The 17,310-nt window shown below is 36.1% G+C and overlaps 1 protein-coding gene across 2 annotated transcripts in view; it reads left to right on the forward strand.

Annotated features, from left to right (window-relative positions):
- The window catches only part of Rasal2 (RAS protein activator like 2), a 300,128-nt gene that overhangs the window by 193,649 nt on the left and 89,169 nt on the right, over nucleotides 1–17,310 (forward strand). For both annotated transcript variants that reach the window (XM_059280774.1, XM_059280775.1), the window contains exon 4: nucleotides 9,330–9,436. In XM_059280774.1, coding sequence (XP_059136757.1) covers nucleotides 9,330–9,436 — 107 coding nt within the window. The remainder of the gene's footprint in view (nucleotides 1–9,329; nucleotides 9,437–17,310) is intronic.

A 17,310-nucleotide genomic window follows, 5' to 3' on the forward strand; every position in this document is an offset into this window, starting at 1 on the left:
GGCCTTTATAATGTAGGAGGAAAGCTAGGATGGTGAGGTAGCACTGTACTAAGGGAGGAAAGGCCAGCAGTGTGGCCAGTAGTGACAGTGATTGTAAATGCCAAAGAAACATCAGGGAAGACCACTGGATTTGACAACTTAAAGTTAAGACAAATCATATCTCCTAATATTGCAATAGGTAGTTGGTAGTAACACAGTGAAAGCTGTAAGTTAAGTTTATTCCCTAAAGATATCTGTGATAGAAAGGAAATACACAAGGCTGGAGAGATGACTCAGTGGTTAAGAACATTTGCTGTTCTTTTAGAGGACCCAAGTTTTGGTTACCAGCACCCACGTGGCAGCTTACAGCCATCTATAACTTCTAGTTCAAAGGGGTTCTGATATGCCCTTCTGTCCTCTGTAGGCACTGGATGCATGTGGTGTACATACATACAAGTAGGCAAAACAGCTGTACACATTAAATAAAAATAATATTTTTTATTAAAAAGAAAGAAAGCTCACCCTTTCTTAAATGGGGGCTTGTACAGAGTTTTGGGTAGAAAGGAGTGCAAGTCATTACATTTCCAATAGCGGAGAGTAACATCTTTTGTGGACTTATGATTGAGGGTGTAATTGAGGCAAGGGGTTAGTCTTATGGTGGGAGAAACCAGACACCAACAATGCATGCAGAGATTTAACAGCAGAAAATGAGAGAAATGAGGAGTTTGGGGCATTTGTCACACCCAGTGGTGTTTGCAGTTAGTTATGTGCCTGTGTATATTTATGTAATATCTAATATTCTCTGCTTCCAACAAGATAGGAGTCATTTGTTAGTAGAGCCCTGAAGGACAGCACTGTCTCACAACAGCACTGAAGAGAGGGACCATGGTGTCTAAAATGGTTGAGATTGCTCTTGTCAGATAGAGGCTCTGGTTCCCCCCTCTTATTTCTCCTATAATCTCAGTTCTGGAGGCTGAGGAGGAAGATGACAAATTTGAAACCAGGCTGGTTACATATTGAGACTGTCTCAAAATGATGATGATGATGATGATGATGATGATGATAAAAATAATAATAATAAGCAAACAACTAACCCAAATAAAACAAAACCTGTGGGATTTTGCTGAAGTTGTAAGTTCAGCCTATTGTAGCCAGTTGGATATATTGACTAAAGTAGCCAGTTGGATACAGCCTATTATATTGAAAAAAAAGATTAAAAATTAATGAGCTAAATATTTAATTCACTAATTTAGAAAAAGGGTAAATAACCCCAAAGAAAGTTTTAAAAATATATATAATGAAGATGAGACAGATATTAATGAACTAGAAAACATAAATAAGAGAATTAATAAAGCCAAGAAATGTTGCCTTAAAGATCTAAAGAAAATAGAGTCAAATGACAAGAATTGGTCAAAATAGAAAGTACAAACTGTTAAAACTGTAGAAGGACCCAGGCGGCAGTGGTGCACGCCTTTAATCCCAGCACTCAGGAGGTAGAGCCAGTCAGATCTCTGTGAGTTCGAGGCCAGTCTGGTCTACAGAGTAAGATCCAGGACAGGCACCAAAACTACCGGGAAAAACCCTGTCTCGAAAAAAAAAACAAAGAAACAAAAACTGTAGAAGGAAGTAGTTATAGAAAATTAAAGACTTAAAATTTGGAGACTCCGAGATAGAAATATGGCTCAGTAGTTAAGAACAAAAATAATTGTGAGCTATTGTTAAAGTTCTCTGAGTTATATTTAGCTCTTGCAGAATACCTGAGTCCAGGTTACAGCACCTGCATCTTGTGGTTCACAGTTACCTATAATTGCAGCTCCAGGGGATCTGACATCCCTGTCTTCCATGAGCACCTACACTCAAGTACACATACCTGACACACACAGACACACACACATAATGAAAAACAATTGGGGGGGGCGGTGTTTCAAGACAGGGTTTCTTTGTTATAGCAGGCCTTGAACTCACAGAGATCTACCTACCTCTGCTTCCCAAGTGCTAGGATTAAAGGTGTGTGCCACTACCACCCAGCAGAAACAAAACATTTTTTAAACTGAAAACTATCATAAAAATCTTTACAAAAATATATTTGAAAATGTAGACAAAATATAAACAACCCATAACACCTGTGAACTGCTAAAACCTAAACATGGCAATTGAGTCATATTGGACCTCACAAGTTGTTGGTTTCCTTGGATTTTTTTTTTTTTTTTTTTTTTTTTTTTTTTTTACTCTTACTTCTTTTGTTTAGGGAATTTGAGGAAGGGGTAGCAGGGACAAAGGATCTTCTTTCAAAGAAGTACTTAATGGAATGAGCAATTATAAAATGAAATTTAAAACAAGGGCCAATATCTAAAGAAAATGAAACTTAAGTAAGAAAATATCAAATTTAAACATGATTAATTTATATTTAAGTGTACTTAATAAAATGTGGGATTTTATGAATTTTTAAATCAACAGTGTATAGACAGCAAAGCCCTCAAATATACCTAACCTTTTATACCTAACCTTCCATGACACTTATTCATCAAAGTCTCAGTTATAGCTGATCACTCAAATTAATGAACATGAAAGTTGATTATTAAACGTGTTCAGATGGTAGGATCAATTTCATTTTGGAATGAGTACACTAAAAATGTATTAAGTATGAAGTTAATTCCATGTGGAATGCTAATTATTTACCAGTTATCCTTATAGTAAGATGGCAGTCCTGTATGATTCAACTGAATGAAATCTTAATTTTAAGCATATTTGTCTATTAAAGAGGTTAGAGCGTATCCAGACTCAGTATACTTAACTATTTTTAGTTGTTTAGTTAAATATTACTTATTTATCATCTTTTATTCTATTTTAATAAAAGCAATTATGGGTGGAAAATGTTTATGAAAATGTTGTAAGAAGTACTTAAAATTGAGATGACTGCTCATTTTGTTTGAAGTGTAGAGCAGACCATTATTGAAATCTGGAAGTATGAGACCTTGGCTGCAGAACACTGGTGTAATCAGTAATAATATTTAGTTTGGTGGGGAAAACTAGAGAACATATACTCTAGCAGTATGAATTTACAGAGATGCATGTGAAGTATGTTGGTCTGGCTTTATAGAAGTAGTTGAAGGTTACCTACAATTTGGTAAATGGGTGAAACACTTCGAAGGACAGGCACCAGAGAAGGATTGTGACCAATCTCCACAGATTGTCAGACTCAGGCAAATGGTTGACAAAGAGAAGGAATATATAAAGAAGACCAGTTTGATTTTTCCCCCCCTTAAATGCCTGATTGTGTAAAGATCAGTAGAAAAGTAATTTCATCCAAAAAAAAGCAATATTTGGAGGGAGATTAATCTTATAATTGTTCACAGGATAACATTAAGTAGACAGAAACTGAGTGGGTGAAATTAGCTAGGAGATCCCTGTCACAATGGGCAGGGATTAGCTTGTCTCCTAGAATTTGTGGAAATAGTTGTTTCATATATTGAAGATTGCTTTAAGAATAAAAAGCCCTAGACTAAGATGTTAATGGTTGGCTAAATGAAGCTGATAGGCATCTCGGAGATAGACTTGATATTGACTGAATGGTAAAGGGGGATAAACAAACATCATGGTTTCCCCATTTCTGTTACCTTCACTAATTACTGATGCTTGGCATCATAGCCTTGGTTTTATACCACGCTGTATGCCCATTTCATTCTCAGGAAATGATTGTTTCATATTTACATTTAAAGGTTTATACATATGTATTCATATTCTCTCTCCTCTCCTTTTTTCCCTTCTCCACCATTTCTCTTCCCTGCTCCCTTTCTCCTTTTTTTGTGGGAGGAGGATCTCTATATTACCTAGGCTGACCTCAAACTAGGCTGAAGTGATCTTCCTGCTTCAGCCTCCCTAATAGCTAGGCTTTTCTCTTTTCAGTACACTGATTCTATTAATGACGGTTGTATGTGAGGGCATACACATCTTAAATGTGGGCAAGGCATCTTAAAATGCCTTGGTATAATCAAAGTCTAAATCTATTTTTAAAATTATTACTGAATACTGAAATTATTGCTTCAATAAATTTAAGCATATACCTTCAGTTACATTACTGAGTCAGTTATAGACAAAGTGTAAATACCTTAGAGCATAAGGTGATGTGCATTACTATAAAGCTTATTAGTAAGGAAAACATTATTGAATCAGTTTCAGGAAAGCCTAAGACAGGACAGGTACAGTGTCACACAACTGTAATTCCAGCACTCAGAGGTTGTCACAGAATAAGAGTTTGAGGCGAGCTTGTGTTATATAGCAAGATCTTGCCTCTGTAAGGAAAAAAAAGTGAAGAAGCAACAGCTTAGAGGGGGTAGGACAGAAAAAATCCTAATGCCTGTCCATCGAAATCTGAAAAGATAACATCTCTCAGAGTTGACAACAAATATAGCTCACCAAAACTGTGAGATTAGAAAAATCTTACAAATAATTAGATTGAAATGCTCAAACTGTTCATTTTGGGCTGAACAACACTGTTAGTTATTTAGAGCTTATTCTTTGCAAAGCCTAAGATGTTGATTAATTTAGCTTGTCTCCTAGAATTTGTGGAAATAGTTGTTTCATATATTGAAGATTGCTTTAAGAATGTTGAAGGGCACTGGGCGGTGGTGGCGCATGCCTTTAATCCCAGCACTCAAGAGGCAGACCCAGGCGGATCTCTATGAGTTTGAGGCCAGCCTGGTCTACAGAGCGAGATCCAGGACAGGCACCAAAACTACACAGAAACCCTGTGGGGGGGGGGGGTTGAAGGGCATATTATTTTCTAGAAAGCTTCCCCCCTCCCCCGCCCCCTGTTTTTTAGTGTAAGAAATCACCTGTAGGTATTCTCTAGTGCTTGGCTTCTGTTTGTTGGATTTTTATCCTCACTATCCTCACCATTACACTTTGTTATTAAGTTACATGATTCCCCTTTGACTGAGTGTCTCAGCTCTATGTATCTTGAACTTGGAGAGTCATGTCAGCATCAGCATTCCAGGATTGAGTCTTCCTTGATAGGCCATGTTTGGAGTAAACCCTTAGTATATATGCCTTAGTTTTCTTTAAAATACAAAGAACTGTGAACATACTGTTAAATTTTTTTTTAGTTATTTTTAGGAACAAATAAGAAAACTAAAGTCTCTGTAGTTATGGTTTCCCCCTCCATTATAGCCTATTATGTAAAACACACAGAACAAGATAGCATGCCTGGTGGTTAAAAGCACAGGCTCTAAATGCAGACTGCGTGGGTTCTAATCCTCATTTTGCCTCTTGCCTGCTGGGCAGACATGGGCAGAGTACTAGAACATCTTGTTTCCATGTCTGTAAAATTGGGAGGATAATTCTAGCTCCAAAGGATTATTGTCTGGATTGAAGATGTAATTCATTAAAAACATTTACCTGAAATAAAGCATAATAAATGATGTCTTGGTATTGCAATATGTGGTGGTATTTTACCTGTACTGAAATGTGATTTTAATTGTATGTTAATAAATAAAGTTCCCTGGGGGTCAGAGTTTTAGAGCCATAGCAAGTGCGTAGCGGTGGTGGCGCACACCTTTAAGGACCTGGAGGGCGGTACATACAGGCAATGACAAGGCAGTCACGTGTTTAGGTTTACAACCAATGAGAAGGCAGAACAGCTAGACTATAAAAAGGCATACACACAGGAAGTAGGCCCCTTTTTCGGAGAGCTCTCTTGGCTGAAGCAGGATAGCTGAAGCAGGAAGGGTAAGGCTCTTAGTTCTGACCTCTTGGCTTTCTTCTCTGAGTTGGCTCTGTGTTTCTTATTTAATAAGACGGTTGGTTACATCTACAGCAATATCATCATTTTTTGTCATTATCAAAATGCCTGTTTGTTATCACTAAAAATGAGAGATAAATTTTGTATTGGAAATTTAAGATAAAAGCTCAGGCTCTTTAAAAATCCAGTATCTCTTTAAGAGTCCAAAGTCTCTTCATTGTGGGCTCTTGTACAATAAAAAGTTTTATACTTCTTATTCCAAGAGAAAAGAACCAGAACACAGTTAAAATCAGATCAAGGCAAATACCATCCAGCAGTATAAATAGTTCATTGTCTAACATCTGGAACGAACACACACACACACACACACACACACACACACACACACACACACACAAGATCTTCTGGGCTCCCAAGGGCTTGGGTAGCTCCTCTTCTCCAGCATTACCATCCACATCACACATAGCTTGTCTTGTAGGTGCAGACAAACTCCACTCCACACTTCCTTAGAGGTCATCCCACAGTCCTGGCATCTCCAGTATGTTTTTGTCTCAACTGCAGCTGACTGCACCTTCACCAGTGTCCTCGCTGGACTCTTACAATGCCAACCCCCAGATGTTCCTCATGGTACTTTCCATCTTGCAGCTTTCATGCCACCAAAACATGTGAAGGACTCTTACACATTGTCAAGTTCAGCCAGGTTCAGCCTTGGCTTCCCTTGAACCCCAGCTCTGTGTGCTGACCCTGAAAAAAATACTTCCTAGAAGATTGCACCTCAGTGTTTTTCAGCCCCAGCTAACTAGCATCAGTTGTCCTAGTAAAGCAAAGGTTTCACTTTAGTGGTACGGGTTTCTTGATAGTCACAGTTAATTTTTTAATCTGAGCTGACCAGAAACCTCAAATTGTTAGTACAAAATATCACCCAAACTGTGCTGAGTCTTTGCTTTCCTCTGAACTTCACAAACCTGGCCTCTATCATCTGCATTGCCCAGGTGCACGCTCACAGACACACACACACACACACACACACACACACACACACACACACACACACACACAGAGAGAGAGAGAGAGAGAGAGAGAGAGAGAGAGAGAGAGAGGAACCACTTGGGGTTTCTTGTGATTTACTAATCCAGCAAGCTGCCAGTCAGTCTCCTGTTAAGACTACTATCTTCTTTCTAAGTTAACATTGATCTTTAGGGGAGCAACCCTTAAGAGAAATAAAACACGTGGTCATCAAGGGTCTATTCTATATCAAGAAATAAATTATGTTGTAGAGGGTTGAGAAACTAGCAATATAAAGTACTCACTCCTTTCACTGGTTGAGTTACTTTACCTCTTCAAAAATAATTTATTCTCTCTGGAGCTAACAACCTATAAACTATAAGAGCTGTTTGTTTTTACCATATGGAGATAAAAAGAATAGTAAGTAACCATAGTTAGAGGTTTTGGAATGTAGTTTACTCATTTTAGCCAGTACAATTTCAAACAGTTAAAGCATTGAAATATATTTGCTTAATGAGTTGAAGCCTGAAACTAAAATTAGATGTTTGGAAGAAAGTGAGGAAATGGGTTTCAATTTTTTCATTAACCAGAACATTGCATATTGAGTAAACTATTTCATTCTATCATTTTATCCTAGCTAATTGAACTTATTTTTCTCCCAGTTTGGTTTCTCTGTCATTTATTCAGAGATTAAAATATCTGTATCTTAATATGAAGTTACAGATAATATAACTTTATACATAATTATCAGAGAAAATATGAGATGTTCTCTTGCCTTACCAGCTCCATGCCCCGCCTGTCTTGTCCCCCAACTTTGGAATCACCTGACTTGGATACATTACTCTTAAAGTCATGTCTCCAAGTCTGAAGGTCTTGCTGTGTGTATTCCAACAAGCTGATGTACTTAACTTCCTTTGTGCCATTCCCATGAATCTGAGTTAATTATACTGCCACCTTTCAGAGATGTATGTTAGAAATCACGTGTGCCTAATTCTGAAAATGGCTTCATACATTAAGACTCACTTATTCACTGATGGGTAGAGAGAAACTAAGACACAGTTATTAGTCATAATTTAAAAATACGGCAATATCATGGAACTGTCTTCTACTGCAGGCATATAAGCTGCAGTATCAACTTCTCAGTCATTAGGAATATTGTAATTTGGCTAATATCTTAATGGTCAAGATGCTACAAGGAGATGAAAGAAGACCTGTATCCAGCATGCAAACAGTGATAGGGTAAGCACTTCCAGTTGGCTTTTCTTAGGCAGCATTGATTTGTGTGCATTACTGGGTCTGTGTAAGATGGTGTCCTTTTAACACTAGCCGAATTTAAATGTCAGTAATTTTTTTCTGCTGCAGATTAGTGTAATACAGAGAAATTTTCTGTAAGTAAGGGGAGGGAGTGGATGCTTGTTAATAGCCTAAATGTAACTAATGAGGATGTGCAGTCAGACGATTGATTGAATGAATAGCTGCAGTCCTGTGTTTCTTTCTCGCTCGCTCTCTGCAAGCTGTGGAGAGGGAGGGGGAAGAGCAAGGCAGGGAGGGAGCATGAGAAAAAAAAATGCTTTCTCTTAAGTGGAAGTAGCACGGATCCCAGGGGCCAGGAGGCCAGAAATGGAAGTTTAAACTGCATCTATCTTTTAAAGGCAGAACAGCAGGAATCAAAATGTCAGTCTCCGGAGTCACAATTTACTCTTTATTTTTTAAGATCTGGACGATAACACAGAATACTTTTTTTAGGATGTGTTTTTTTTCTTGTCCATGTTGAGATTATCTAATGTTATCTGAGAAGCTGGATTCTTATCTGTCTGTCAGTTGAAGTGGAAATGGGAAGCAGTTGTGATAAAGGTATAATATGTATAAGTATCGGTGTGCATGTGTATATGTGTATATGTATGTATCACTGTGAAAAAAACCTTTAAAATGTAGTGTTAATATGGTTTATGGCTATGTAATTAGAGATCACATCATCTGCAGAATCTTAATCTTGTTAGGTCATTTGAACAGATCTGTGATTTCAGAGTAAGATGTAAGTAAGGTCGTTTAACCAGAACAAGGAGAAGCGGCTCTATTTTTATATCTGCATAGGCATGTATATTCTTTTATCCTGCAGCACCTTTCAGTCTTCTCATAGCTTTTGCTACAGTCTGGTGAATCATCTGTATAGAACTGAACTTTAACCTTTTTGTAAGCAGTGTCAAATCATGCTCAACACTAATATTTCTGGTTCACAAAAATATAAGAAATTTCTGATTCACTTCTAAATGGCTGATAGAGAAGCAGAGCCATATGGTACAAGATAAAATTATTAAGTGAACCTGAAAACCTTAAACATATTATAACTTAGAAAAATTACTTCTTATACATGCACAGATAAAAATACAGGTTGTCTCTTAGAATAGATTCTTAACCCTGACCAAATTTCTTTGTTTCCATAGGTTAAACATCACAAAGATACCTAAAGCATGTTGAGATAAAAATGTAATAGACTTTTAAAGAAAACAGCTTTTTGTGTGTATGAGAAAAACAATTTTATAGTTTATGGAAAGTCTGAAATTTTGGGTTCTTCATGATGTTTCCACTTCCTCCACTTTTCCAGAGGTGCCAGCAGAAAGGTCCCCCCGCAGACGGAGCATCTCAGGGACCAGCACATCAGAGAAACCCAACTCCATGGACACTGCGAATACCTCCCCTTTCAAAGTACCAGTAAGTGTTGCTTACCACTATATATATATTCTCCTCAGAGTTAAAGTAGTCCAAACATTTTGTTCCTTAAGAATTTAATTACAATACTGAGGATAAAGGCCAGAAGTATACATTTCTATTGATTAACTGTGAATTATGTCCAGTCTAAGGTCTATTAGATTTTAAGGACTACTATTTTTGCTCGTGGGCTATTTTACAAATACAACTAAGTACCTTAAATCTGAATTTTTCTGAATTACAGAGTGCAAATCTTTGCAGGTATCCATTAATCTAGTTATTAGTTAAAAATATATTAGTATTATAATAAGTACAAACATTTGCCAAAAGCACACTGAAATGGGAAGACCATAGTGGAGCAGTAGAGCTGGCTATTAGGTGTAGCCTTTCTTTCTCATTGCAAACCTCCTATTTTTTATACTTTATTTTATAATGTTTTATTATTTGTGTATGTGCACATGCATGCGTGTATTCACTACAGTGCACATGTGGAGGTCAGAGGACAACTTTGTGGAATCTGTTCTCCTCTCTTCTACTTCTATATGGATTCTAGGAACTGAACTCAGGTCATCGGGCTTGCAATAACCACTGAACAATCTTGCCAGCCTCAAGTAACTCAGATATTAAGCCATCTCTTCCCTTGGAGTATTGGGTAAAAAAATGAACCTATTTTGTAAACATATGAAAATTTGTATGTTATAAAAGACATATTTAAAGAGAATTCCTTCAAGAGCTTGGTCATTATTCTAAGTACAATGATCAGTATAAGATAGAAATAAACTTTTCTTTTGGGGAAGAAAACAAACTTTTTCCCTCTTAATGTAGCTAATGTTCTTATTCCAATACTTTAAGTTGAGATGGCTTTTAAGTAGAACCTGTTTACTTCTGTGAACTCTGAAAGAACAATATACTTACCTCTTTCACATTAAGAGTGGGTAGAGTTTGTGGATATTCTGTTTCTGTAAAAACCTTTCAGAGTTTTACAGACATCTATAGACTGGCAAGTGAGTGCTACATTAATATTGTAATCATGATGTGGCAGCTACTTAAAACAGAGCAGAAACCAATATAGCTTAACATGTATTAGTAGTTGTGCTGGGATTTTTGTTTGTTTGTTTGTTTTTTGTCAACTAAACATATCTGGGAAGAGGAAATCTTAATTTAGATAATACCTCCATAAGATTGGCCTTTAGGCAAGTTGGTGGAGTATTGTCTTGATTAGTGATTGATGTTTGGGGCCCAACCCATTATGGGCGGTGTCATGCCTGGGCTAGTAGGCCTGGATTGTATAAGAAAACAGACTGAGTAAGCCAGTAAGCAGCACCCCTTCCATGACCTCTGCATCAGTGCCTGCCTCCAGGTTCCTCTTCTTATTTTGCTCCGTGAGGGACTATGATGTAGTAAACCCTTCCCTCTCCAAGTTGCTTTTGGTCATGATGTTTTATTATAGCAATAGACACCCTAACTAAGACAGTAATGCAGTGTATTGTACAGCAGTTCATGCAATAACAGTGATCCTGAATTATTAAGAAAAAATGAGATTTTCTTTTGTTTTGTTATTTTTTTCAAGGTGTAACTGAGTATATTATATATCAATGAATACTACTTAAAACTACCTGTGTACAGAGTTCAATGATACACTTGACTGGACTGAGTGTCAATTTAAGGTTTTCACACTGTCTAGCTGGAATCAAACGGTGCTTTCTTACATTTTTCTTGAAGTACACAGGTGAGAATAGCTCTCCGAATTATAGTAACAATGAAGACTGTCGTAAATTGTGTGTGAAGTTTGTGTTCAGGTTTGTAAAATTTTAATTAATTAAGAACTGCAATTTTTGCTTATTCGAATAATAAATTGGCAAATAATTTAAGAATTATCCTAATAAAAACTAACCATTTGTAAGTAGAAGTTTCAAATCAATGAAAGAGAAGTACTTAAGACCAGGCAATACTTACAAACCATGTACTCACTTGATAATCATAGAAATAATGAGGGAAGGAAAAAGGCTTCTTACAGCCACAAAGCCATGTATTTCTAGGAGAATTAACCACTCAGCAGCCCTCAGCTAGACATTTTTCTAAAATGAACCATCAGAACAGAACTCAGTTTTTTATCAGCTCCCCCTAAAAGAAAAGGACAAATAGCTAACATGTTCTAGTAGTCTTGGAGCATGTCATCATATCTCAGAGTATAGAGTATACAGAAGTTGACACTGATAACTGTCATCCCTAATCATTAAAAAAATGAAATTGTATTTGTTCTTATTTTTTAAAGTATAACTGGGTATATTATATATCATTTGAGAATACTTTATACCTTGAAAATAGGTGATTTTTATAAAACTTACTCTCCAGAAAGGTCTGTTTCATGCCAGATAAATAACACATTTTTATTTGTTGTTCGGCAGAATCATAATGTATATAATGTATTTTGATCATCTTCACTCCTCATTTTCCTCTTTTAGTTTGTCATCTCTGTTTCTCATTGACAGTGAAGATCTATTCTGATATCTCTGTAACCGCCCCAATTGCTCCATAGAGTACCTTACACATAGCAAACATCTCATCAATAGTTGTTGAGTGAATAAAATACACATCAATATACAAGATCCAAATAGAATAAGTTTATCCCTCATTTAGTCTCTTGGTGTAACTGATGTCTCTAGTAAATTGAAATAATAAACTTTTACTATATAGTAAACATTTCATAAGAGATTATTTTAAATGAATGTGCCTGTACAAAATAGTTTTTTTTCCCTTGATAAAGAGAACTTTTAATTTACCGTTAGGATTTATGTCTAGAGTATATTCTTTATATATTTACATTTGGAAATTGAAACTAGCTAGAATTTTTATTTAGTAATTTGTTTCTTGAAATATTTCTTTTGAGCCCTTTAGATATGCTTATGTACAAGCTTACAATGTTTTTGGTAGTTGTGAGTTTTGTCTTAGATTCTTAAAAAATTATAATCATTTGAATAGCTTTTGCTTCTTAAAAAAGATCATTTTTTTGTTTGTTTTTGCCAGGGTATATTTTTGCGTCCGTATATTTGTGCTTTTCTCTATATAAAACATTCTTTGTATATTTTATGCATTGCTCAAATGACATTTAAGTGATTTTATAGCAGAAATGAGGAAAAACTGACTAAAATAAGTTATCTCTACTTAAATTTAATTCAAAAAGGAAAGCAAACATATCTTAAAGTTGTATACAGTTGTTTCATACGTAGTAGAAACTATGGCTTTGGAACAGGCTTCTTTATACCCTATTTATAAAGTGACTATTGATTTTTAGGATTTTTGTATGACTTCTACTTAGATGATACCATCCATTTGGCATTGAATAGAGAGAGCTGCTTGTTTTCCGGGCCAGGTGTTCAGCTTAGTGTTCTCATTTCCATAGCACAATGATCTGAGTTGGCCTTGTCTATAACACAATGCAGTTGCAGCTGCACCATTTGTATTAGCTTTGAGCTTAGCTCTGAAAGAATCCAGACACTAAAAAATATGCCAAGACACCCAAAAAGCATAGCTGAACTAAGGCAGTAGCTGAATATTCCTGTATAACCTTCCTTATCCCCTTGTTACTATGACACTTGATCAGTCCCAGTCAAACAAATATGTAAATATAAGAGATTGTCAAATGATTAAACCTTTGTATGGTTAAAAAAAAACACTCTGGAAAATAAAGTGAAGACTATATTAAAGTCCTGTATAAAAAGATATTGGGGCTGGAGAGATGGCCCAGCATTTGACCACTGCTGCTCTTCTAGAGAACCCAGGCTCAGTTCCCAGCACCCACATTGGGGTTCACAGCCAACCGTCTGTAACTCCAGTTTCAGGGGATTTGATTCCCTCTTCTGGCCTATGCACATATATGTTGCACAAACACATATGCAGGAAAATACTTATACACATAAAATAAATAAATATTTTTAAAAGCTTTTTAAACACCAAAAAAGACAGTATCCCCTTTCTTAAGTCTCATGCTATCAGGATCAACTGGTATTGGTTTCTGTTGTACCTAATGCTTTCTATATGGTCTATATATCTACTTTTCCAAATTAAACAGACAGTTTCATGCACAATTATGAAAGACTAGAAAGTCTTCATTATCCAAACCAGTGGTTTTCAATTCAAACTAGCCATAAAATTTACCTTTCATAAAATACACTGATAGTTAAAGATAAGGCTGATCATCAGTGTTTTGTTGTTGTTGTTGTTGTTGTTGTTGTTGGGTTTGTTTGTTTTTAAAAGATTCCCAGATGCTTCTACTATGTACCCTGGAATTGAAAATTGTTTGCCTTCATGATTGGTAAAATATGAGGGACTCATTTGCGCCAATCCACCTACAAACATTGGTGCTTTCTTTTGTACCCTCAAGTCTGACATTCAAAACTAATCAGTAGCACTTCCTCTGTGGCCTGCTGTTGCTCACATGTAAATTGCTCTACAACACATTAACTGCTTTTATATGTGTTTGCCATGGTCAGTTTAGACTACCAGTCTGACAAACTGTTTACTGTGTCACAGTGGCCAACATAAGAGTCTCTCTTAGGAGTAAAATAATGAAGTTCAGTTTATTACATCCAAGCTGAAAAACTATTTCAAATTTTATATCCACATTGCTCTATCCACATTGCTCTTATATTCCAGGAAGACAGTTACAGCTGTTTCTCCTGGTACTTACAGAGTTTGTATCCATCTTTTCTCTTCTTTTTCACTAGCCATCCATCCAGAGTTAAATCTGTAATAGAATCACCCTGTAATGATACCTCTTTTAATAAAGAATATATTTGTTCCTGTGTGTGTGAATATATAATATAAGCATATATAAATACATTATTACCGGAGATAATAATAACATGCTAAACAAAGATATCAGAAAGGAATTTTGTGGTACAGCATTACAAATACAAACTACACACCTTTAAGTCAGTTTGAGATCAGAATAGATATAATTTAATGATAGATAACCTAGAAAATCTGAAATTTAGCATCTTGATGTGCAGGACAAAGATAAGGTTAGATACAATTCGTTGAAGAATGGAATCTAAGAATAGAGATGGATAGATACCTGGAGAAGGGAACAGGCTTAGCAGAAATTGTTATCAAGAGTCTAACTTGAAAGAATCAAAGAATGATGTGAAAGAAATACTCCTCAATCTATGGTAATCCTTAGAAATAGACTTGCAGCAGACTAAGTACTGAAGAATCCAGTTTATCCCACCCAGGAGAAAAGGCTTGTTCAAGAGGATAATGCAGTCACCTCTATATAGCACATTCTTTAGATGATATCCCTCTTGTTCCAAGAAAAGATATTTCTCCTTGCCTTCAATGGGAGATAGAGGCACAATTTTCACTTTATAATTAAAGATAAGTGTTTCAAACTAATGCCCATTTAAGGATGACATTAGCCACTAATCATACCAAATATGTACAACTGACATCAAATGTTTCCCTCCTACAGAGGAGTCAGAGGCTAGTAATGTGGAAAGAAAATGTTTCTAATGTCATGATTTTGTTAGGTGTTTTGCTAATTGTGCCAAGAGTACTTTTTCCCCTTTCTCTAAAACTTTGCAAGAGATGAGCACTGCTGCTAAAGAATACCTCTGAGATGCCTTCTAGCATAGAGCTCTTTAATTCTATAACCGATGCCACTTCCATTCTCCTGAATTTTTTTAATGTTTTGTATACTTTATATTAAGTATCTACTAATTTCATTTTAAAGGAATTTCATTCTAAGATATTAAAATATCATTGTAGTTTTCATCAGACTATTGGATAGCTAGTTAAAAGCAAACAAACAAAAACTCCTAGATCAGGGCTCTCTAAAGAAGGTAAACAATGGTGCTTATGTGCCTGAAAAGATGCTCAATATCAGCTGTTAGAGAGGCTCACATCAAAATGATGCATTGCTAATTGTAGGATAACTATAATCCAAACAGGGAGACAGTAATAAGTGTTATTGAAGATGTGGAGAAACTGAAACTCATGTATTGCTGGTGGGAATGTAGAGTGATGCAGCCATTAAAAAAAAATAGTTTGACAGTTCTTCAAAAGGTAAATGTTGAGTTTCCATTTGATCTAACAATCTGCTTCTATGGATGCAACCAGTGGAAAACATGCCTTTACAAAATTCACATAAATATTTACATCATCATAATTTATAATAGCTACAGAGTCGCCACAAGCTAAATATCAGCTGAAGAACAAATGTAAAAAGTGTGATCAATCTTGCTATCACATCAGTGAACAACAACAAAAAAAAAAGCCTAGAGAAGCCAAAACAGAAATCCATATGTTTTATGTTTTATTGCTGTGTGTATGAAAAGTCCAGAATCATAGAAGTGAAAGAATTCGGGCCGGGCGGTGGTGGCGCACGCCTTTAATCCCAGCACTTGGGAGGCAGAGGCAGGCGGATCTCTGTGAGTTCGAGGCCAGCCTGGTCTACAGAGCGAGATCCAGGACAGGCACCAAAACTACACAGAGAAACCCTGTCTCAAAAAAAAAAAAGTGAAAGAATTCTAGAATTAGGCTGTGATGGTGGTTATATAAAGCGCTCTTGCGCTCGCGCTTGCTCTCTCTCTCTCTCTCTCTCTCTCTCTCTCTCTCTCTCTCTCTCTCTCTCTCTTTCTCTCTCTCTCTCTTTTTTGAGAGAGACTTCTCAAGTGCTACGATTATAGGCACGAGCTACTACTACCCATCTGAACTTTTTGAATACACACACAAATAAATTGACTTGTACATTTTTAAAAGAGTAATTTTATGGCATCTGAATTATACTAACAAAGGTGTTGGGAAATTAAAATATAGACCTATGAGACAGGGTAAAGATATAAAGTTTTACTAATACTTTTTAATGTGGTTATAAATTGAAAAAATAATATTTTTAATATACTAGATTAAGTAAAGTATATTTGAGGGAAAAGGCAAAGGAGATATATTTAAGTACTTTGTTATATATTAGTTGTTTATTGTCTACAAAATTCTTGAGTAGTCACTACTGATGCTTTGAATAATTGCATTTTATGCAAACTATGTTGATTTTTTTCCTTCTCTAGAGAAAATAGTACCATATTTTTTTGGATGTGGGAATAGGAGGCATAACAGTATTTTAAAACTGAATAAAGCAGGGACTCTGTAGAGATGTCTTAGCAGTTAAGAGCTCTTAATGCTCTTATAGAGGATCCCAGTTCAGTTCTTAGCACTGACATGGTGGCTCACAATGCTTATAACTCCAGTTCCACAGGAGACAGTACTATCTTCTGGCCCTACAGGCACCTGCACATGCATGGTGTGTGTGTGTGTGTGTGTATATATATATATATATATATATATAAAATCATGCAGGTTTACACACATCAGAGTAAATAAATAAATGTTGTTATCTGTTGAGTGTTTATCAACAACACCTTAAGATAATATTCCCCAAAATATTTTTATGTCTCAAGAATTATTTCTGTCTTATAGAATAAGTCATCAGGTCTTCTCTGAATCCTTTAACATCCATCAATCTCCTCTTTTCAGCCTGACTGCCATTAACTGCCTTCAGTTATCATTGTTACTTGTTCCTTCCTTGAACTGGTGTTAAGGCCAGCTTCATGAAGAGGAAACCAGTGCAGTATCTAAGCACTCACTGCACTCAGAAAGCCCATGCATGGAGTTGAATGCGTTGTCGTTGCAATATTGTATGTGTGTGCTGTGTTCTTGTATGTGAACATGTTGAGGGTGGTACATTTGCACATATGTGCATTTGCATGCAAAGGTCAGAGGACGTCAGGTATCTTTCAGTGGTTCTTCATGTTAGCTTGTATTTTTTCTGTCCTTTTCACATGTGTTTATATATGGTGTGTGACGTGTGTAGACAAACGTAT

The sequence above is a fragment of the Peromyscus eremicus genome, chromosome 15 (assembly GCF_949786415.1).
Source record: "Peromyscus eremicus chromosome 15, PerEre_H2_v1, whole genome shotgun sequence".
Taxonomy (NCBI): domain Eukaryota; kingdom Metazoa; phylum Chordata; class Mammalia; order Rodentia; family Cricetidae; genus Peromyscus; species Peromyscus eremicus.